Here is a 23,205-nt window from a genome sequence, read left to right on the forward strand (position 1 = left end):
CACACACACACACACACACACACACACACACACACACACACACACACTTTGTAACATACATGAGTCACACTTCCAGAAAAGGCGTATGTTTGGCCAGGTGCACACTAAGACTCCTGTCAGGCTATCTTTTCAGTGCTGCCCTTGTCAGTGCTGCCCCTGCTATGGCAAAGCCGTTGGGAGAACTTTATGCTCTGACTACAAGTCATCACCTCGGCATGATGTTCCTCGTTCTGCTGTAGGACTTCTATGCAGAGCTCTGCGAGGTGAAGAACCTCTTCCAGCTTCCTGGCAGGAGTTGCCTGGTTCATGGTCTCTGTATTAAAAAAAAAAAATCATAATGTTACCTTGAAAATACAAAGCCAGACATGTCCTAAGACATAATGACAATCAGAGTATTGAAACAGCACAAGGGAGCACACTTCTGAGAGATAAGGGATGCAAGGAGCACAATTGAACACATTGTCTTTACAAAGCCGGCTCACCAGATTGCAGAAAACATTTCACCCACAAAGCAGTCACAGATCTGCAAGTGTTTTGCCATTTAGTACACAAGAACTAACAGGTGCAACAGCACATTAGATGCTCAACTTTTGCAACAAACAAGTTCTGATTCTGCTCAAGGTCAGAAACACAAAGGGAGCAGATAGCACAGTCTTTTCCTCCTGCCTGCATTGTATTACCAATTCAATGCAGTTCTCACCAGAGGAGTCATTCCTGGCATTAGCAAGCCCCAGGGTTTTTGTTGCTATTTGAATTCTCAGTTCGCGTTGATCTTAACTCCAAGAAGTACAAAGTCACCTAAAGCAACTGTGACAGCCGGCAATTAACATACTTCATCCTCTGTTTGCCTGCTGCCATCCTAGCCCACATCCAACCGTGGGGGCAGCAGGCTAGGGAAGGGCAGAAGCCTTCTTTGAATTTGAAGGTTCCTTTAGCATTAAGCTGAATCAGTGCAAAGGGACAGAATGCAATAAGGTTAAGTGCAGCTACCAGAAAGTCAGTAAAAGAGAAGGCAAAATAGCTTATTTCAAAGACATGCCAAACTTGCAGAAATCAGAGGCACCCTGTGGGACACAGCTACCTCAAAACCCTATCAACAGCTTTCACTAGGCACATTTCAGACAAACCTGCCTTAGTCCCTTTTGTGTTGCTACCTGACACAGGGTACTTTATAAAGAGGTTCCTTTCGTTCACTTTGGGCAGCTGAAAGTCCAAGTTTGGGTGTTCCATCTGTTTGGTCTCTGAGCATATTACAACATGATAGGGAAGAACTGGAAAGGAAAATGGACATAAGCACAAAGGTGTATGTAGGATCTTCTTATTGTGCCACAACCCACTCTGTGAAGAACAACCCCTAAAAACTGGCTCTGAAAGGACAGCATTGGTTGCTCTGAGAGTGGTGGTCCTCCGGCTCAGCTATCTCCTCCCAGGCATCACTGCTAAGTTGCCCACCACTCTGGAGAGAGAGATGCTTGTACAGGCGTTTACAGGGAACATACTCGAACTAACCCTGAGCAAATCACAGCAACTCTGTCTCACGGTCCTGGGTCTCTCTGTGTGAAGCCTGGGGGGCACACATCTTTTTGTAAGGGCCTCTGTGAGGAAGGGAGTCAGATTTTTAGAAGAACTAAGTTCACCCCTTCCTCCCACCTCAGGAGATACATTCCCCTGCAACAGATTTTTCCTCTCAACTTCTTCCCAAATCCCAGCTTCAAATTGGGAAGAGAGGCTTAACATCTCCTTGTCGTAAGTCATTCTCAGAGGGCAGACAGCAGCGCAGGGCAACATGCCTTCTGGTTGGTCCTTACTCATTAAACTTTTAATGTGCTCATAAGTCAGACATGGCATGAAGTACACAGAGTTCACCGCCTAAGTTCCCCTGAAATGGAGAGGCACTGCTTGTCTCTGACAGTGATCAAGAGAGCTCAGTGATTCTTCAGGAACATCAGCATGTCAACAGGGAATAGAAGCATATCAGAATGGCAATTACAGTGAATGTTTTTGTTTGCACTTTGAGATGGGCTCTTGTTAATTAGCCCAGAATGGCAAACTCGGGATCTTCTTGCTTTTCTTTTCTCAGGTGCTGGGATTACAGTCACAAGCTACCCAATGTTTTGCTTCCCAAACAAAAGTTACTTTCATTGACTTTCTGGTCTTTTGTCTTTTCTTCATCTCTCCTTTTTAAACTAACATGTCCTGATGTCAAACAATTCAACATCCCAAGACACAACCAAAAGGATGTTTAGACAACTATCAGCTCATCCATCTGTTTCAAGATCACTTTAACATCACTCAACAAAGATGAAGTCCAGGTAGCTCCTGACTCAGCACTGCAGCCCATTTCACGTGGGGTCACTTCAAGCTGTTTAATGAGGAAAACAAGAGCCTTCAAAAAAGTATGGAAACAAAGACATATGTGTTACAGGAGATGGGAGGAGAGACTGAAGGGAAGCATGCATGGTCATAGAGGAATAGCATGTGACCTGTCTAAGAAGAGGGTTTTCTAGAGAGAACTGTAGGGCAAGGTTTCTGTGACAGGAAGGTTGGCATGATGTGTTCGAATGATGATGGTTCTCTGACAAGTCAGGCACTGCCAAGCAAGGGCTTCCCAAGTATCACCATGTCAATTTTCCTAAAACTTTTAAGCCACTTTTTGAAAAATGTCTCTCACAGGGTGAGAGAGATGAAATGCAAACATATAAAAAGTGATGACAGTAGGACTTGTGCCTCATGTACTTATACTGTACTAGAGAATGTGTTTGAGAATGGTCCTCTACTACCATGGGCTTTAATAAGACTGGACAACTCTATTGATAGAGGGACCATGCAAGTATGTAGGAGGACCTCAGAAAAGGCTGAATTGTAGGAAAATATATTTAGTGGTTGTATGCAACAAGCTGTGTAACTGAGATTCTGAGGAGTCTGTACCCTGAGAAAATGATAGTGAAATGGAAAGCAGAGGTATAAGAGACCCTTTTCAAGAAGTAATCAATAGATTTTAGTATGTTTACCCTATATTATATGGCTAATATCCACTTACAAGTGAGTATATACCCTGTGTGTCTTTCTGCTTTTGGGTTACCTCACTCAGGATGATCTTTTCTAGCTCCATCCATTCATCTGCAAATTTCATGATTTCCTTGTTTTTTTTAATTGTTGAGTAGTAGCATGAAGCAGACCTAGACCCCCTGCTCAGATGTAGAAATAGGCAACTCAGTCTCCATGTGGGTTCTCTAGTAAGGGGAGCAGTGGCTGGCTCTTAGATCACTTCCCCCTGGCAGAGCAACCTTGCCAGACCACAGAGGAAGAGGATCCAGGCAGTCCAGATGAGATTTGATAGGCTAGGGTCAGATAGCAGGGGAGGGGAACTCCCTCTTTCAGTGGACTAGGGAAGAGGCATTGGAGAGAAGAGGGAGGAAGGGTGGGACAGGCAGGAGATGAAGGAGGGTGCTATAGCTGGGACACAAAGTGAGTAAATTGTAATAAATAATAAATCAATAAAAAGGAAAAAAAAAGTAAGCCCAAAATATAAAGCAAAACAAAACAAAAAAGCCAACAATTAAAAAGGCAATCAAAGTCCTAAGTCAACAAAATGCTAAGAAGCACTAAATCAAATAATCTTTAAGCTTCCTTGTAACTTAGAGAATTTATAATGACTAAACCTTTTGGGTTTTAAGGGGAATGGTGATGGTGCATGCCTTTAATTCCAGTACTTGGGAGGCAGAGGCAGGTGGATCTCTGAGTTCAAGGCCAGTATGGTATACAGCATGAGGTCCAGGAAACTTTTGGGTTTTAGATTTTGAAATATATTGGTTTTTTTTTTGAAAATATTATTTTTTTTTACAATTCATTCACTTTATACCTTGATTGCATCCCCCTCCTTCATCTCCTCCCAGTCCCATCCTCCCTCCCTCCTCCCCCCAATGCCCCTCCCAAAGTGGGAGTTATCCTCCCCTACTATCAGATAATAGTCTATCAAGTCTCATCAGGACTGCCTGGATCCTCTTCCTCTGTGATCTGGCAAGGCTGCCCGACCAGGAGGTAGTGATCCAAGAGCAGGCAACTGAGTTTATGTCAGAGACAGCTCCTGTTCCCTTTATTAGGAAACTCACTTGGAGACCGAGCAGAGTCTAGGTCTTCTTCATGCACTGTTCTCTGCAGGTACCGCTGGGTCCAGATACTTTTGACTTTGTGGGTCTCCTTGTAGTGCTCCTGGCCCCTTCAGGTCTTTCTAACTCCCTCTTCTTTTATTAGATTCTCTACACTTTGCCCGAAGTTGGTTATGGGTCTTTGCCTCAGCTTTGATCCTCTGCTGGGTAGAGTCTTAGAGGACATCTGCGGTGGGCTACCCTCCTATTTCCTCTCTTCTGCCACTTCCAGTGTTATCCTGTTTGCTTTTCTGAATGAGGATTAAGCATCCTCCCTAGGGTCCTACTTGTTGTTTAGCTTCTTTAGGTCTCTAGATTTTAGTGTGTTTATCCTATATTATATAGCTAACATATGCTTATAAGTGAGTATAAGCCATGAAATTTGCAGGCAAATAGATGGAACTAGAAAAGAGCAGCCTGAGGTAACCCAGGACCTGAAATGTATTGTTTTAATGTATGTATATACGTATGTGTGTCTATGTACACCCATGCAGAATTCAGTTTTTAAACAGGTTAATAACTACAAAATTCAATCACGGACAAGGAACTTCTACTTCCTATATACTTTAGGATGCTGCTTTCTGCAGCCCCAAAGCCACCCTCTAAGCTAGGGAATCAGGGTCCCTGTTGTTGGGTTCAGAAGGGTTGAAGCCATTTTCTAATGTCATGTAGTTACTGGATGAGGTGGAATTAAACCTTACTAAGTGATCAGTCTCAGGCACACAAGCAATGCTATATAGACTTGTAGGTTGGTAAGAATGGAAGAAAATGTCATTGATTTGGTTGGAAACTGGGAAAGACATGGAAGGACTTGAGGGGGAGGGAGAGTGGAACCAGCAACATAGATGCAGGATTCATGCGTGATTCTTTCAAAAAAGAGAGAGGGAAAGAGATAGATGGAGGTAAAAACATAGATGGAGGAGAAAAAGGGAGGCGGAGGGAAAGGGAGAAGAGGAAAAGGAAAGCGGAAAGGGGGGATGAGAATACCACTTACTAGGTGGTTTTGGTGATTCCTGCCTTTAATCCCATTGCAGGGAGAGGCAGTCTGATTTCTTTGAATTCTAAGGAGCCAGGACTATACACTAAGACCCTTTCTCAACCACCAATGATTTGGCTTCTTTTCCATTACAAATTCTTTGACTCTGAATCTCATGTACATATATACAGTTGCAGTCACGAGTATTCAATAACAGGAAAAAATGAGATAATTTATTTTCATTTATGTGTGAATGTGTCCAATCAACTTTTATATTTGATAGTGTCCTAAGGAAAACACTGAAAGCATACTGTGTCCTAGGTGAAACTTAACCTGTTTAAACATTTTATTATTCTTCCTAAAGTTTACTGAGAGGAGGGAGACTTTGTCCTTGAACATAATGGCCACTTTTGATACTTTAAATAAGTAGCATTTTTATCAAGCACAATGTGCATACGCCCTCAGTTTTCACCCATTTTGACTACAGCCAAGCAGTTTAATGTACTCCACTGTTAAATAAAAGGTTATCAACAGCTCCATTAGAAATCTACTGAATATTTGAAACTAGAATTCCTGTTTAAGATGTTTTCTTCCACTCTCTTTGTAATGTTTCTCCCACACTACAGATGTTGATATTCTTGAAGCTTTCCTACAAGTTGTCAGTTGTAATACATTTCAAATACTGATATTGAAAACAAATATGCCCAAAGCAGAGAGGTTCCTTCATGAATTTCCATGCACTACTCTTGGCTGTGATCTTTCTTCATTCTGGAACATTTTTCATTTTCTATGATAGCCCTCCTTGGCTCCCTAAAAGCTTATTCTTTTCATTATTCCTCTGCACATTAAAGAGGAGCTCCTGCTGGGGAGCATATAGGGAGATGGGAAACTACGAGCAGACAGACAGAATGCTTTGCTTTAGTATGCTTTACATAGGATTCAAGACTTCAATGAGCCCGTGGACTCCCTGGCCGTTTCCCTTTGCTGCCTTTATGTCAGGGTCCCAAGTGATGGATGAGAAATGATGTTCGTGGTAAAGGGCACCTGGGAAAAAGACCACAGTATGTAGAAATCTGTGATGCTTTTGACGTACAATTTATTTTAAAATATTTAATTGACAGATGTAACTATTCCATGTAAAATTTATGATTTGACCTCATCATAATTGAAGAGTTTTTTTATGCGTCTTGAACACACGCAATTCTATGAGCTACTTGTTCCATACCATTAACTCTTTAGGTCTTCTTTGCTGCCTCAGGACATTGCTCCTGGGCAATGATGCAGTTGGAAAGCCTAAGTTTCTGTTTGTTTTCTGGCTTTTCCTCTCTATAGGTGAGTGGCCTGGTGCCAGAGTCAAGGGCAGTCATCCTCCAGGGACTCTAAAAATTGGCCAATACTCATGGGCCTTCTGACCTCAAGAGGGAAGAAAGGTGGTAAATTAGATACCTTCTTTCCTGTTGATCAAAAGACCCTTCTCCTACCTGCCTGACATTTTAGAACTTGTGGGTAGGCTGGATGATTCTGGGGTTAGCTCTTGAAATTGTTGCTCTAGAAGGGGTAAATCTGAAGATTGCCTCAGGAAGGTATGGGAGAGGTTCCTACAACATGTTCCTAAAAATATGTTCCTAAAACATATATTTTTCATATGGGAGATGACTAAGCAAAGAGAATGAGGCAGCTGACGCTCTCTGCAATCTAAATGATGCTATGGTTCTAGGAGTGCTGACATTCTGATTGCTGATGTCCACAAGTGGAGTATCTTCAGCAGATCTTCCGTGCTCTACTCCAGTGCACACCAGAGCCCCTGCAGGGTTTTCTGAAACACAATCACTTGGCATCACCTCCAGAGCATCTGATTTTGCTGTCTTGGTTAAGGCCTGAGAATTTTCATTTTGAAATGATTGCCTGGTAATGATCCTGATGCTATTCTCAGGATCAAATTGTGTGAACTACAGACGGAGTTAGACACAAAGATACTCTGTATGAAGTCTACTTCCTCCCTTCTCCCTTGCTTGAAATTTAGCTGCGTTTTTTTCTTTTTTAAAAACTATTTTTTTTGTTAATTACAATTTATTCATTTTATATCCAACTGTAGCCTCCTCTCTTGTACCCTCCCAATCCCACTCTTCTTTCCTCTACTCCTCCCATGCCCCTTTTTCAGTCCACTGATACCTGAGGTCCTCCTCACCTTCCATTTGACCCTAGCCTATCAGATCTTATCAGGACTGGCTGCATTGTCCTCCTTTGTGTCCTGGTAAGGCTGCTCCCCCCTCAGGAGAATGTGATCAAAGACCCAGTCACTGAGGTCATGTCAGAGACAGTCCCTGTACTCCTTACTAGAGAACCCACTTGGAAACTGCACTGCCATGGGCTACATCTGTGCAGGGGTTCTAAGTTATCTTCATGTATGGTCCTTGGTTGGAGTATCAGTCTCAGAGAAGACCCCTGTGCCTGGAGGGGACAGGAGCTCCACAAGGAGAACAACAGAACCAAAAAGTCTTTTATTTATTTATTTATTTATTTATTTATTTATTTATTTATTTATTTATTTATTTTAAATCTTTGAAAGTGTGTGTGAGTATGCAGAAGTGTGATATGGTATGTGGGCAAAGGTCAGAGGAAAACCTCACCTCTGACCTTATTTGAGATGGGTTTTTGTTCACTGGTGCATATTCCAGGCTAAACAGCCTGTGAGTTCCTGAGATTCTCTAGTCTCTGCTTCCCATATTGCTATAGGAACGCTTGGACTACAGATGCACACCACCACAGCATTACACGGGCTCCAGAGACCTGAATTCAAGCTCTTATGTCTGTACAGAAAGCATTTTACCCACTGAGTCATCTCAGACCTCAGGCTGCATCTTTCTATAGACCTCCTTTAGGTCAAAAGTGACTTTTTTTCTTATAGAGTCTGAATACCGTTTGTATTTCTTCAGAGTTATCATAAAATGCCATCCATATCTGGCCAATTCTGTGTGTGAATGAAGATAATCTGCAGTGATATGACCTCCCCACAGTTGCTTAGAATCCAAAAGAATGCTAATGCCTTAATTGTTTAAAAACAGTAAGCCTGTAGCCTCTTACTTCCATGACCCCCTTTGGGACCAGCTCACTTAATGACCCTGTCATTTAAAGCACAGTTCCAGTGAATATTGCTTTAGAATTAGTTTTGCTAATAATACAGTGCCTTGGACTCATTCTTTTATAGTTACTGTCACATTAAGTACTTTATCTAGATTAGGCTTAACAGGAATAGATTCATCTTTAGGTCAACAGCAGACTGTAACAACGAAGGGCACTGGGCGCATGTCTTTGACAGCTGGAGAAGACCTAAAGAACAGCAATTGCCATAAGGCAACAGTCTATGGTGGCCCAGGAGTGACAGTTCATAACATGTTAGGTCTAAAAATGGGGTAAAGTCTTTGATTCTAAATGAGATTTCCCTTAGGAAGAATTCTGAGGCATATCTACACTCCCCTCCCGCCCAAAAAACCCTTAAAATAGGAGCTGAAAGATGGCTCAGTGGTTAAGAACACTTGTTGCTCTTACAGACAACCTGAATTTGATCCCCAGCCCCCACATTGTGGTTCACAATCATCTGTGACCCTCAGTTCCAGGGGATCGAACACAGGTGTGGACTTGGTGCACACACAGGCATGCAGGCAATATATTCATACATATAAAGTAGAAGAAAGAAATCCAAAAGTAAGGGGTGATAATGATGTAATATGACAACAGAGATGACTGGCACCCCCACCCAAACTGTTTTACCGTCTCTTACAAGATGTTACAGCATGTGACTTACTAGAACATTATAGAAGCCTGTGATGTCAGAGACCAAGTGTGTCGCTAAGTTTTCAGAGAGAAATAGAAGAACACAACTCCAGCAGTGTTAGTATTTCTGTCTCTGAAAGTTTCCTATACGTCAGAGTTTTTTTTTTCTTTTGAGAAAAAAAAAAAAAAAATATATATATATATATATGCACATACGTATGTATGTATATACACACACACACACACATATATTCACATCACTAATCAGCCCTTTTAGTTTAGTGTTGGCTTTCGGGCTTCTTAGCCATGCTCTGTAAGTAAGGATCCCTTCCTAATTTCCCAAGCCAGGTTATCTGTGCATGCTTTGCGCACTTGCAGACTCTGCTGAGAAAGAGGTAGAAAGCTGTCAGTCTGCATTACTCTGATTTGGAAAAGACTTGCTAATACGTCTAAACTGCTCATGTTAACAAGGTGCTGCAAGAAGCCTCACTGCCCCATGTCACTTGGTTTACCTGTTGACACATGTTAGTAAATAAACAAGGGGTCGCCAATCAGGTGCTTTCAAGTTGTGACCCCGAGGACAACAGGCTACAGAGCTGCTTGTGAAAGTGGAGACGCTTGTTATTTCATGGTGGCATTTTATCTGTGAGTCACATTCCGTACGGAAGTTAGAACAAAAAATGTAATAAAACAGAAGCAACACCAAATCTGTGACATACTGTCAAGTGATCTGAGCAAACTGACATCTTTTCTGAGACCTTTGAGGAAGCAGGTGTTGAATGCTTGTAATGAGACTGTCATGCATCTTCAGAGGAATGAGGAAAGACTGGAGCAGGAGCTTTCAGCTAAGGGAGAGCTCTTGCTGAGAGCACACTGAAGGGACCCCACAGGAATGGTCCTTGTCTGAGGGCAGGGTCTCATGTCCTCAATAAGTATTTTTTTACAGAAGATACCTATTTACCAAAGGTTAGTTTTGAGAAGAATGTAATTTTTCCCAGCCATAAGGGACTCAGTAAATTCTAGGCATCCTGATTTATTATCTAGCAGCTTCATCTACTTCTATGTAAAAGAAAAAAAATGAAGGAACTCAAGTGGAATATGCTATATTTTTAAGAAAGTGAAAGAAGGTAGTTTCAAGCTTAGATATAAAACAAATGGAGAGGGCTGCCTAAAAAGATAAAAACCACTCCCTGGGATACTGAAAAGGAAGGGGCTAGACTTGCGAGTTAGGGCTGAGTAGCTCCTTTATCACACAGATGACCTCATCTCTCTGGAGACCCAGGTTCCCTGTGGGAAGCCCCCTTTCCAGTCTTCACATGGTAAGCATCTTAATCTTTCCCTAGTGTATCACACATTTCTTTCAGATCAAGCATGTCAGGCTCCCACATAGACGGACATTTCTGTTTGTCTGGTTGTGGGCTCTCATGTTGGTTTTGTAACTTGTATCTGGCAAGACAGATCCTGAAAGCACTTTTAAAAAAGGTTCAATTAGTTACTCAGAGCTCTTGTCTCTAAATTTAGATTTTTAAGGTGGATTTAGAGTTTATAAAGATATTATAATTTTGTTGAACAAAATCTGATTCAGATTTTACCTTTAAAAGTTATTTTCCTTGATTGTGGCTCATCTTAATATATTTACTTAGGATACCTCCTAATCTAAATTCAATCCCTTGAGTTTCAAACTCTTTCTATTGTTTCATGTAAGTCTGCACTTCATGCTAGGCAAAGTTATTTCCTAGATCCCCTTCCCTGGTGGTTACTGATACAGTTATTTTTCTTTGTATTTTATTGCTAGTTGACTGTTGGTAAAGAACAGAGTTTCTGGAGTGTATTTCATGGACCAGTGGGGAGCATAAGACCTTTCAGAGGCCTAAATATCACTTAGGCCTAAAAACCACTTCCATAATTCTAAATTTTAATTTTTGCCTTTGAAACTCTGCTGACATTTATCCCAGTCATGCTGAAGCAACGGGAGAAAAACCTGCTGTCTCCTGAGAGTGACTCATGTCCATGCTGCTAAGTTTAATTCTCCACTGCCGGAAAGGGTGGAAAGAGGAAACAGTGTCTCCCAGGTACAACAGGGCAGCTGTACAAATGAACTCATGATGCCGGTGACAGCACTCTGAAGACCAGTGCAAGCTCAAGCCAGAATGAGTCCAACACAGGGAGGGGGTTGGACAGGGAGAGCTACTGTTGAGTCAAGGAACTAACTACTAGCAGAGAGAGAGAGTCCAGTTTTCACTAAGTGCAGCCCCTGGTGAGCTGTTAACACTCAAAGGCCACACATCAAAGAACACATGGGCAGCAGAAATTTAAACTGATTGGGTAAGGGGGAAGGAGGAAGAGGGCATAAAGTTAGGTGGGTGAATCTGGGAGGAGTTGGGTGAGGGGTAAATATGATCAAAACCGGAGGATCAGTGCTGGTAACATTCATTCTGACTTGAGGAGTGGAACACTAAAACCAAAGGGAGCATGAAGTGTTTCCAGTAGCCCTGAATGGAGAAGCATACCCCACCGCTGTTCTGGAGCTACATTCAAAGAAAGCAGGAAAGATTCTGAATATAACCTCCAAACATCTTTTAATCCACAGGACTTAATCTGCCTGCATTGTAACAAATTAATTAGTGGGACACAAATTACATAGCATGAAATATTCTATAGTTAGTGAGTAGCTGGAGAAAAGCTAAGGCAAACAAACATAGGAGGAATCTTTGTTCATTCTAAACCAAAGAAGTAAAAAGCCAAAGTAAATCAGTATTCTGCTTAATTGTAAGCTTAATAGAAAACAGTCAATCTAGGAAGAATGATTAATGATGTTCAATTCAACATAAGGATAAAAGCATATTGACAATAATAGTTAAAATAATAGGAAAAATCATCTTCTTAGGTATTTAAACATGTCATTACTATGTGAAAAATAACCAAGTATTTTAAAATACAGTACAAAAATGAGGCGTGATGGGATCATTTAGCCAGTGGTCCCAGCAGGTAGACCAGAGTCTCTACCTCATCTTTATAGCATGTACATGAATTTCCTTCACTAAAGGCGTTGGGGAACTAAGAACTCAAGAGACTTGGTTTTCTCAAATATGAAGAGAAATTATTATTCAATCTTATTCTTCTAGAGTCAGAGATTGTTTTCTATTGGTATACACATATCAGGGGTAATTTAGAAACAGATTTTACTGTGTGAAAGAGCTCATTGTTTCTATCATACTGTTCAAAAAGTCAGATGGAATTCTTCAGTTACCTGTTGGTTTCTATTGGGTGATGATTCAGTAGTCGTCAGTTCATAGATTATTTTCTGCAAAGTATTGTCATGCTTTGGAGAACATATATATGTGTGTGTGTGTGTGTGTGTGTGTGTGTGTGTGTGTGTGTGTGTGAATACCTGTGGTGTTCCAGAAAGAATACCTCACATTGTGACTTACAGTATAAGCGTGCTTCTTAGAGCTGGCCTAAATTTACATGGTTCTTCCACACAGCTTTGGCAAATAGGCTTCTTATGAACCTAAAAATATGGCGGTCTGGATCATGAATGGAACAGAGGAGGACTTTGTGCACATATACATACACATATATATATACACATATATACACACACATATATATATACACATACACACACATATATAGTCTAGGTCACAAAATGTCAGTACATGGTGACATCTATTTTTAATTCTTAACTTATTTTTTAAATAAGTTATTAAATAAGTTATTTTTTAAATAAGTTGTGTAGGTAAGTATGTTTGTGGTGTCTGTGTTTGTATGTATGTGTGGTAACATCTATAAGATACTAAACAAAGGTAATTTTTAAGCCAGCACATCAAACATTTCTGAGAGAAAATTAAAATTATTTTATAAACATTAGTAAGACGTTATTTACTGCTACAGGGCACTTTTATTAATGGAAGTATTTTGAATATGCATGGTTTCTTGGCACACAGACCTTAAGCAAAACAGACTTTTATTTATTATTTATCACCATCATTTGACAATGTAGTGCTAAATTAAAATGCCACCCAGATGGCACACACATCCTAATGACGTAAGGACGCCACAGTGTGACTTCTTTTCTCAAAGAGAGTTAGCACAATGTCTCCTGGGAGAGCATTTCTGTGCCATTCAACTGAAAGTCTGGAAATGAGTACACTGGGGCTTAGACCTGGGAACCTGGCAACGGGAGGCTGAAATGGACCGCAAAGCACGAAGTCCTCCTCTGTTCCATCCATGATCGGGACCGCCATATTTTTAGGTTCATAAGAAGCCTATTTGCCAAAGCTGTGTGGAAGAACCATGTAAATTTAGGCCAGCTCTAAAAAGCACGCTTATACTGTAAGTCACAATATGAGGTATTCTTTCTGGAACACCACAGGGATTAATAACCTATGTATTATAGCTATTCCTGTCTGTAAGAAACTCCTTGAACTAGAAAACAAAAGAATTTTTCATCAAAAAATGACATGTAGTTTGTAATATCAAGACATTCAATTTAAAAGGAATAATTAGGAAAATGAGGTTTAATGTCATTATGAATTCTAGATCGTAATAAAGATTACTAATAAAGTACTAAAAAATGTCAACCCAGGCAACCAATATTTTATAGCTCCCATGTTAAATAAGAATAGCTTTTCCAAAATTTCAAAGGCTCAAAGTGAACTACCAATTTAAATGTAACATCCAGTACCCAAGAAAGAAAGACACTGAAGGAGATTGTTCGTTTTCATCAATCTTTTGCCACATCCTATAATCCCTTTATTCTACTCACTTGTGTTGCCAATAGACAACGGAAGAAGAAACCAGGGATCGCAACTGAGCAGCACGGTGGATCATAAGACAGCGGAGACAGGTTGGGTTGCTCTGTGCTGTCACTGCAGCTTAACCTTCCCTTGTCTGATCCTGTGTGCCTGCCTCTCTCTCCTGCAACAAGGGCTTTTGACTCTGGTTTATTATTTTTAATCCTGTTATTTTAAAGTGGCTAGATTTCACCACATATGTTAATTAGTCAATGATTAGTTTCAATGACCATTCACAAGGCAGCTTGACAGGGGATAGATGTTCTTTCTGCTCTAAGTAGCCAGGTACCGGTCTGTGTCCTAAGCTCATTGGTTTACTCAATAAATATTTATTAGGTAGCAAGCATGTGCCCTTCCTGTACTTTACTCTGGACTGGGGATGAGCAGGTTATTGAAATACAAACCCCTCTCCTCATGTCGCTAACAGGATGGTAAGTAAGATGAAGAAGGGTATTGTGTCCTCTGGCTTAGGAAAAGGCTTATGAATACTGAGCATTTCAACATGATGACTGAGCTATCTGAGGAAAAATTAACTAAGTGAAAAATATAATGACAAGAACTTTTTAAGAAGGACAAAGAGAGAGAAGAAAGTACACAAATGGAAGCCCACATGGGAGTTCTAATGGCCTATTTACCAGGTTTGTGACTCTATACAAGTTGTGTAGTAACTTATTTGATTTTCTGAAATAATAATGACAATGTGACAAAGTTCTATTGTAAGAGAGAAATGAGGTAATACATATAAATTACTTAGAAAAGACCTACCACAAAGTGTTTTTTTTTTCCTATTTGTAATTTTATTTAGGGGGAAAGTTGTGATAAAATAATATTAAGCATTAGCTTTTGTAACACAGCTGGGGTTGTCATAAGACGCTATTATTTGAGTCTGATAGTCTTTGAGGCCTGGCAGCCACTAGAGACAGGCTAGAACATGTTCCTGGGTCTCAGAGACCAGGTGATATCTTTTCCTTTCCTTTTTCCTTTCCTATCTTTTCCTTTCCTTTCCCTTCCCTTTTTTTCCTTCCATTCATCCATCCTCTCTTCCTTTCTTTTTTTCTTTTGGTTTTCCTTGGCTGTCCTGGACTCCCTTTATAGACTAGGCTGGTCTGGAACTCACAGTGATCTGCCTGCCTCTGCCTCCCTGAGTGCTAGAGTTAAAAGGTGTGCAGCACCACACCCAGCTCCATTGGTATAACAAACATGTAGAATTTTGACAATGGTAGTACTTTGTTTTTGAAGTCTTGCTGACTTATATAAAAACCTTTTTTCTTTTTTTGTAAACTTCGAGGACATGAAGAGTGATAGATGACAAAATAGTAAGAAATCTTGGGTAGCGCTTTCTCCATTTCTAGGTAGTATAAATATTCAAGAGAATTTTTGAAAGATCCACCAATAGAAAGACAATTAATATTTTCATTTTTATCCACTTTTAAATCACTCACGGTCATTTATCAGGAATCCCTTTACTACTAAATACAACTAAAGAAATACATATTTCTTAAAAATCTCTCATTGCTTCAGAGCATGCTTAAGCTTTCTGTCAATGCACTTATATCAAAGAATATACTTGTATTTTCCTTTATGTAGAAGCATTTAATTTTAACAAAACTATTTTTCTTAAAGCTGCTGAGATACCCATGTGAATGTGGAATGCATAGGAAATAGGAGTGGAGGGAAGGTATATGGGGTATGTGGGAAAGAATTGTTCCTCTTCCTTCTCTATTTATCTATGTGGGGCATCTGTACGGTGCCTCTGCCCATATGGCCTGACGTGCACTGAGATCTCTTCTTATTCCACAGAAGAAACAAAGAGACAAGGCATAAAGATCAAGCCTAAGTCTTGTCTTAGCTGGATGACTCAAATACTGTATGGAAGTGGGAAAAGCACAGTACTCCCAGACCTCTGTTTGTAGGTGAGGCTAAAGAGAGTTTTCAGAACAACCATGAAGGTTTAAATGGTATGTTTTAAATACAGTCTTCTATCTATCTATTTATCTATCTATCTATCTATCTATCTATCTATCTATCTATCTATCTTATCTATCTAATCATCAATCATAACCATCATTATCATCACCATCATCATCATCATCATTAATCTACCCATTTCTTTTCTGTGTGAGCATATGATGCATATGAGGAAGCCTGTGGACAGCCTGAGGGAGTCTTTCTCTCATTCAACTGTAAGGGTTCTGGAGATTGAACTCAAGTCATCAGCCTTAGCAGAAAGTGTCTTTATTTGCTGAGCCATTCTGCTGGCTTCACAAATATGTTGAAAGAGTTTAAGAACATGGGACTATTGATATTGTGTGGCCTGCCATGAGCAGACATGATAAAGACCTCACTTTATTTTAACTACTTATTTTGCTCAAGTGAACTCAGTAACTATTGTAGAATGTCTTTTCTTCCCCCTTTTGTGTCTCAGTGTTTTGTACCTGTCACCTTTTAGGACTCAGATTCTGGAAAATATAATAGAAAAGCCTTCTGCTCTTCGCCAAGAAATAGAACCCTTAGTCGGATGTGAGTTTAAAAATGAAATAAAAATTTGCCCAGGACATTACAAGTGGCTACGAGGATGGCTACTTGTCTCATGCACAATTGTTTTCAGATGGGAACTAATTAGCTAAAAATTACAACAATGATTCTTTCATCAGGTTGGGTGCCTGGACACAAGAGGTGCAAGGCAATAAGCATTCTGCCTGCAGGGTTCTGAAGAGAGAATAGGAAGAATGTAAAGAAAATTGTATACACGGTTAAATTAATCACAGTTGTGAAAAGGAGATCAAACTAAGTCAACAAACCCAAAAGGAACAAGGCCTTTAACATTTCATAGACTCAGAAATATACATCCCCTCACACATACATCTACACCCACCCGTAAAGACACGTGTACATACACACTTTCCTAAGGCAGGGATTTCACAGCCTCGGCTCATTCGTTCAGATTTAAGAACTTTTATTTCATAGCGGTTTTGCTTTTTACTCTTATGCTAGAAGTGTTAAAGGAAGATGGTTCTCTCTTCTGGTTGTGAGACCCTTTCAAGTATTGGTAACCACTTCCAAATAAGATTAGTGTCCATTCTTAACACATAGTATGCAGCATTAATACGGCCTCAGGTTTCTTGCCTTGAATCCATATAAAATTACTGCTGATCTTTCAGCAAAAATAACATATTTTTTTTCCTACAAAGCATTAGCAATTGTCTTGAAAAGATGCAAGTATTTTCAGAATCCTGGTGAAAATGATCTAACAAACTGACAGGAGAGGTCCACTTACAAATGTCAAAACATACAGCCAATAGGAAAGAAGACAACATATAAGTAGACAGCTGAGGATGAGAGAAAGCACATCTGACAGGGGACTTAAATTTTAAATGCAAAACACACTGAAACTAATAATAACAGAACACCCCCCAAAACCCAATTAAAATTAGCAAAAGAATAGAAATAGGTAGTCTAGATATGACCTACAAATAGCCAATGTGTCTCTTGCTTATATGAAAAATGCTCAGTGTCACTAATCTTCATGAAAATGCAAGTAAAATCGTAATAAAATATCACCTCCTCTTGAATACTCATGGTCACAAAGCCCCCACCACCTCATATAACAAGTGGTAGGCAAGGACATGAAGGGAAGAGCAAAGGTACTATGGGTTGCAATGGAAATTGCTACATGCACTGTAGAAAGCAGTATGGAAGAACATGAAAAAATAAAAGTACAGAACCACACAGGGTATGCTATGGATCCAAAAGAGCAGAGATAAACTCTTCAGATGTCTGCGCTTTCAGCTTCACCACAGCATCATCCACAACAGCCAAATCATGAGAACAATTCAGTGTCTGCTGACAGACAGGCAGAGGCATTCAGTAAATTTGGTATATGCAGATCATAGAATATTATTCTGCCTTAGAAAAGGACGAACTCCCACGCTTACCCATTGTGGTCAACACATACATGAAAGGCATTCCGTTAACAAAGCAGACACAGTGAGACAAATGCTGCCGCTGATAGATCTAAAATGCTAGGAGAGACAGTAGAAGAAGCACTGAAGGCTAAGGGAAATGGGAAAGTATCAACTTGGTTGTGCAAAGTTTCAGATCACGAGATCACTAAAGCACAGACACGTAGCATACAGCAGAGGGACCTCCAGACAGCAATGCTGTTCTGCGCAGTTAAAAAGCGCCATGAGGATGCTCTGTTGCTTTCTCTTCCCTCAGCCTGGTTATGATAATAAGGAAGAAGGCGGGAGGAGAGTTCTGGACGTGGTGGGCAGGGTTAGGTATAACTGTGAATGGCTCCAGGCTCCATTTTAAATCTTCGTTACATATGTGCTGATTTTTATGACAGCAGTACTTCAAAGAAATGCTTCTAAGACAGTATATGTACACCACATCGGCAACAATGGCATGTGCATGCAGAAACATTACCTGTGTCCTTTTCTGCAGGCCCTAAAACACAAGAAAAGAGAATTTAAAGCCAAACAAGCAAAGAAAACTAGCCTGTCTTCCTATTTCTAACTCGTTTTATATGTTCTTGGTCTGGCCTGAACATAAAAAAAAAAAAAAAACTTAATTTTTAAAAAATAAAAGCAAAAATAGGAAGGGTGGAAGCAGGAATTGAAAAAGCATATAAGTTCTTCTCAGTGAATAAGCAAACATTTTATGTTTTTGAAGTAAGACAGCTCTGGCAGTCCTTAGTGAGTGGATTGCTGGGATCCATTCTCTAGAATTTTGCCACATTAAACTCAAATGACTCCAGAAACGGAGAAAATGGTAGGATCCTTGCCACATCTCCATCTGGTCTTAGAACAGAGTTCTCTATGTACAAATAAGACACCCCTCCCCCATCTCCTTCACAATGGATTCTACAACTATAAACTACTGAGCTACACAGAGAACTCTAGTCTATCATCTTAGCAATGTTGCATAATGGTAAAATACTGCCTGAAGAGCAGGTAAAGGAAAGGTTCCTTCACTGAATTTTAAGTTGGAAACCTATTTGTATAGAAGACACTATCATGGCTGAAGGTCCCCACAAACTTTCCTCTGAGACAGTAGGAAGGTTTAATTGTCAGTTTATGTATCAGTTTTTTCAATCATGTTTGGAACACTCAATCTTCCCAAACATGAAAGATACCCACAGGAATATTCAAAAGTGAAAACCAAAAGTGTTCATCCTCCACTTCCTTCAAATGACCGAGTGCTCACTGCGTTTGCTTTAACACAACATGGTATCATAATTAATGATGTTAAGCTGGTAACTAAGGAGGTTTCATGTTGTTACTCTCGTGATATAATATTGGTTGCTATGGCGATGAGACGGCTTTTTTGTTAATCACTCAGGAGGTTGGTTATCACATGCTTGTTAGTGAGTTTGTCCAGATATGGAGAAAAAAACACGAAAGACATTTATCTTTTCAAAGGCTGAACATTGATAAAATTATTCTACTATCAATTAATTTATAAATTAATCATTCACTAAGCACAATCTAAAAATATTAATATTTTAATATTAAAAGTCTACAGGATGACTCCCTCCTTATTTTAACATATAAAATATTGAACAGAACACAAACTTTCCCTTTCTCTCTGGTACTGATAGGTTTATGAAAGAAGTCAATTTCATGATAATTTGAACAAATTAGAATATTTTAGAATATTTTTAGATACTTAGAATATTTTTCGATACTTGAGAGTCAATCAGTTCGAAAGATGCAAAAATAAAAGCTGATCTTGTGACTCTGCCCCAACTCCCCATCTACTTATCCCTAAACATTTAAAATATCAGTGTCCTTAATGAATAAAACTTGAAGAAAGAGAAAAAAAGTGCACAGTCCTCTCAAGAGGTCTAATCTTTCAAATGCATCAATACAGAGCACGCAATTAAAAGAGGCAGGAAGTTCTATGCGTTTGTTTCAGTCCTCACAATCAACAAGTTTATTCCTCTGCTGAGCGACAGTGCATATCAGAAAATAAAATACACAATGCTACACTGACACCAATCAGGGAAGAATCCACAGCCCATAGTTTAAATGTTAGACATACTTACAGTAATGTCAAAAAATACAACCCATGGAAACACCTTTTGGTTTCTTGAAAACTCAAAGTAAGAACAAAGGACAACTTAAGCACGGATCCTGGGTCTTTCATTCAAGCCAAGTCCCAGGAGGCATATTAAAGCAATGAATAGGAAAAAGCGCTTCAGTTCGCCAGCTGAGATTTTAATGAGACATTTCCCTTTGCCACCGCACAGGATTGTTCCGGGAAGGAAAGGACTTCTCATAGAAAATTCAGTTAACAGGCATTGTTGGCTCTCCCAGCCACTTCGGCAATTGCTCAGGGCACTGACCTTCTGTTTTGGCATATTCTGTGAGCCTGGTGTAATTGATCAAGGCAGCTTTCTCCAGACATTTTCTGACCACTTTCTTCACCTCCTCTGCGGGGATAGGAGTGGCGATGTCTTTCATTAAAACCTATAGAGAGGAGAGAGAAGCAGGGTGGGCAGAAAGAGATGAGAAGAGAGGCGCTGCATAAAATACATTCTAAAAACAAATTACACAAACCGCCCCAGACATGAGTGCTCCCGGGAAGGGGGAGGGGTCTTCGGTAACTTGTGGTAAGTAATGAGTCGGCACTTCTCAACTGGGACCTAATCCTTCAGTATTGGTTCCTCCTGTCTAAGCCTCATTTGTGCACATCAAAACCTCCCATAGGCCAGATCACCAGGATTCAGCATGACTGTCACTTTTCCTCCAGGGATCCACCACACCATTAGAGCAGCTGTCTCAGATCAGGGTTACAGTCCTTGGCACCAGCGATAAACAAAGTTTGTCATGTATAAGGTCCTAAGGTAAAAGTTCCAGGTCTTCTGAACATATTTGGAACACCGTAAGAAAAAAACTCCATTATGAATGGGCATAATGTTGGAGCATTGTAAAAACAACAAATAAAATGTTAGTAGTTGTTATCTGCTGAACTCTACAAAGAGGAAGGAAACTTCTGTGCCTTTGTGGGACGAGAGCTTAAAGAGAGATCAAATGCTAAGACACATGGAAACTTCTTCCATTTTAGAAAAATGGAAAAAGACAGAAGGCTTTTTTCTTTGCTGGGTTCCTAAACTGTGTGCTTGGGTATTTGCCCTTAACATGTTTTAGTATTAACAACGAGGGGGTACGGTTATATAAACAAATTCAAAAGGTAGTTTTAAACACTTTCTAAGATGCATTGACACTTTTCATTACAGCCCATGCTCTAAATCATTACTCACTGTTAGACTATTCTTTCCTGTATTTAATGTAATTGTCATGCTTTGTTTATATTCAAATGATGATTTCATATACATATGATAAAATGGTAATATAGTGTGTGTAAGTATTCTACTAATCTCTCAAATTGAAGTAAGTGACAAAGGAACCTGAAAACATCCACTTAAAACTTTATTACTTTTTCTCTTTACACTAATGCTTATACATTCTTGAATTCATTCTAGCATATAAGCATCAATAACCCCTGACAATATTTCAAAGATATTTAGACACGATTTTCTTTCTTAAAAGCAGCTAACTTTATCATTTGACAGTTCTCTTATTATCAGATTCAACTATGACATTTTTTTTGATACTTCAGAAACATATAGTATATACTTTGCAGCCTGAAAAAAATCTTTCTGTGCATAGTAAAATATGTATAGGCAGTGGATTATGAACATTATATTTAGTGGGATCTTTGCCAACATTTTCCATCAAGATGATGCTGTTTTATATACAGATGTATGAATTTTACTTAAGCTTCCCATGCTGAGAAGCTTCAAATAGTAGAAAGAGTAACAAGAAATTACAATGTGTATGTTTGCCCCAGAGGTGATGATTAGATTTAAATAGTATTTCATATTCTCTAGGAACCTGACCACTTCATGTAGGAGGAGAAATCTAAACCCTGGTTCCTGTCTATGTGTTTCATCTTCCTCTGGAACTCTTCCCAAGCATCAGAGGTGTTAAAAATTCACTTAGAGATTTTATGTTGTTTTTGTAACTTGAGAGTAATTAAAAAGAAATTTTTAAAAATGAAGAAATGGCTCCTAGCATTTCTCTTCCTATTCAGTAAGAGATGTGATTGGTGATTATAACAAGAAAGGCTTGCTATCACCCAGCCACTTGTCAGTGCAAGGCACAGGCCATCTCTGGATTACTACCTCTTCCCTGTTGCGAGGGAAGTAAGACTCTGCCATGGAAACCAGGACACAGAAAGGTTGTGCAAGGTACCCAAGATGGTATTCAGTTACAGAAAGTAAAGCAACTTTAAGAACTGATTTAATTATAATTGCCTTAAGGAACAGAACAGAATAAATACTTTAAAAAGCCAAGGCTGCAGACATCTTTTAAAAAACATAAAAATTCTAATAAAGACAGTCTTCATATGACTTCATTCCGTATACACAAAACAGGAGACAAGGGTATAACATGTATGAACTCAACCTATCATATGAAGATTTCGTTTTAATCACTGGGTCAAACCCTTATCTCTCAGGTTTTGAACTATACTTTTGCTTCTCTTTCTAATAGACATACTAAGAAGTAGCATAATTTCTAGAGTTAGTTTAGCAGAAATATAGATAAGATGAAGCCAACAAATTAGGACCAGCATAATAAAATCACATGCCATAGAGAATAAACAAAATTGCTTATAATTCAGATACTGAAGAGTTGCTAAAACCATATTCCTCAGCTGTAAGCATTTCACAGTATTTGGATAGAGATTCATAAACATGAAAAAAAAAAAACAGCCACAGAAATAGCACACTCAGTGTCTTAAAAATTATTTTTAGGGATTGTTTTAAAATCCTTATTTGTTATATATTTTTGTAGGGGAAATGTATTTCTAAGATTTGTGAGTTCATTGTTATATCACACTAAATGTGGGGACTGAAGGGAATGACACGCCCATCATTTTATAAAGTAATACAGACATGTGTGCAAGCTGTAACTGTTGGAAAAACCAGTGAATCTGAAAGGACAATAAGAGCCAAGTGTGAACTGGCCTGGAAAGTAGAAACAACTATCTCCCTTCCCTCCCCCCCAAAAAAACAAAACCCAAACAAACAAACAAACAAACAAAAAACATTTCACGAGATGATAGGTGGGGAAAAAGATGAGAAGATTAATAGTATCAAAAGAAAATGATAGCATGATATCAGGATAGCATGGTGGAGGAAAGGCTCAAAAGGAGGCAGTAGGGAGACAGTGGGAAAGTAAGGAGTAAGAAAATGTACACAGAGGAAGATGATGCAGTCAGCCCTGATGAGACCTGATAGGCTAGGGTCAGAGGGAAGGGGAGGAGGACCTCTCCTATCAGTGGACTAGAGAAAGGGCATAGCAGGAGAAGAGGAAGGGTGTGGGACTGGAAGGAGACGAGGGAGGGGGCTACAGCTGAGATACAAAGTGAATAAATTGATAGAAAGAAAGAAAGAAAGAAAGAAAGAAAGAAAGAAAGAAAGAAAGAAAGAAAGAAAGAA

The 23,205-nt window shown here is 39.5% G+C and overlaps 1 protein-coding gene across 8 annotated transcripts in view; it reads right to left on the reverse strand.

Moving 5' to 3' along the window:
- Positions 1 to 23,205, reverse strand: part of Cadps2 (calcium dependent secretion activator 2) — a 486,122-nt gene that overhangs the window by 71,915 nt on the left and 391,002 nt on the right. For 4 of the 8 annotated variants that reach the window (XM_055608123.1, XM_055608121.1, XM_055608119.1 and 1 more), the window contains exons 16-18: positions 20,044 to 20,167; positions 18,123 to 18,143; positions 210 to 313 (exon numbers count right to left, since the gene is read on the reverse strand). In XM_055608123.1, coding sequence (XP_055464098.1) covers positions 210 to 313; positions 18,123 to 18,143; positions 20,044 to 20,167 — 249 coding nt within the window. The remainder of the gene's footprint in view (positions 1 to 209; positions 314 to 18,122; positions 18,144 to 20,043; positions 20,168 to 23,205) is intronic. The other 4 variants (XM_055608125.1, XM_055608124.1, XM_055608126.1 and 1 more) reach the window with 1 other exon arrangement.

Source organism: Psammomys obesus, unplaced genomic scaffold (assembly GCF_907164565.1).
Source record: "Psammomys obesus unplaced genomic scaffold, mPsaObe1.curated_primary_1811, whole genome shotgun sequence".
Lineage (NCBI taxonomy): Eukaryota > Metazoa > Chordata > Mammalia > Rodentia > Muridae > Psammomys > Psammomys obesus.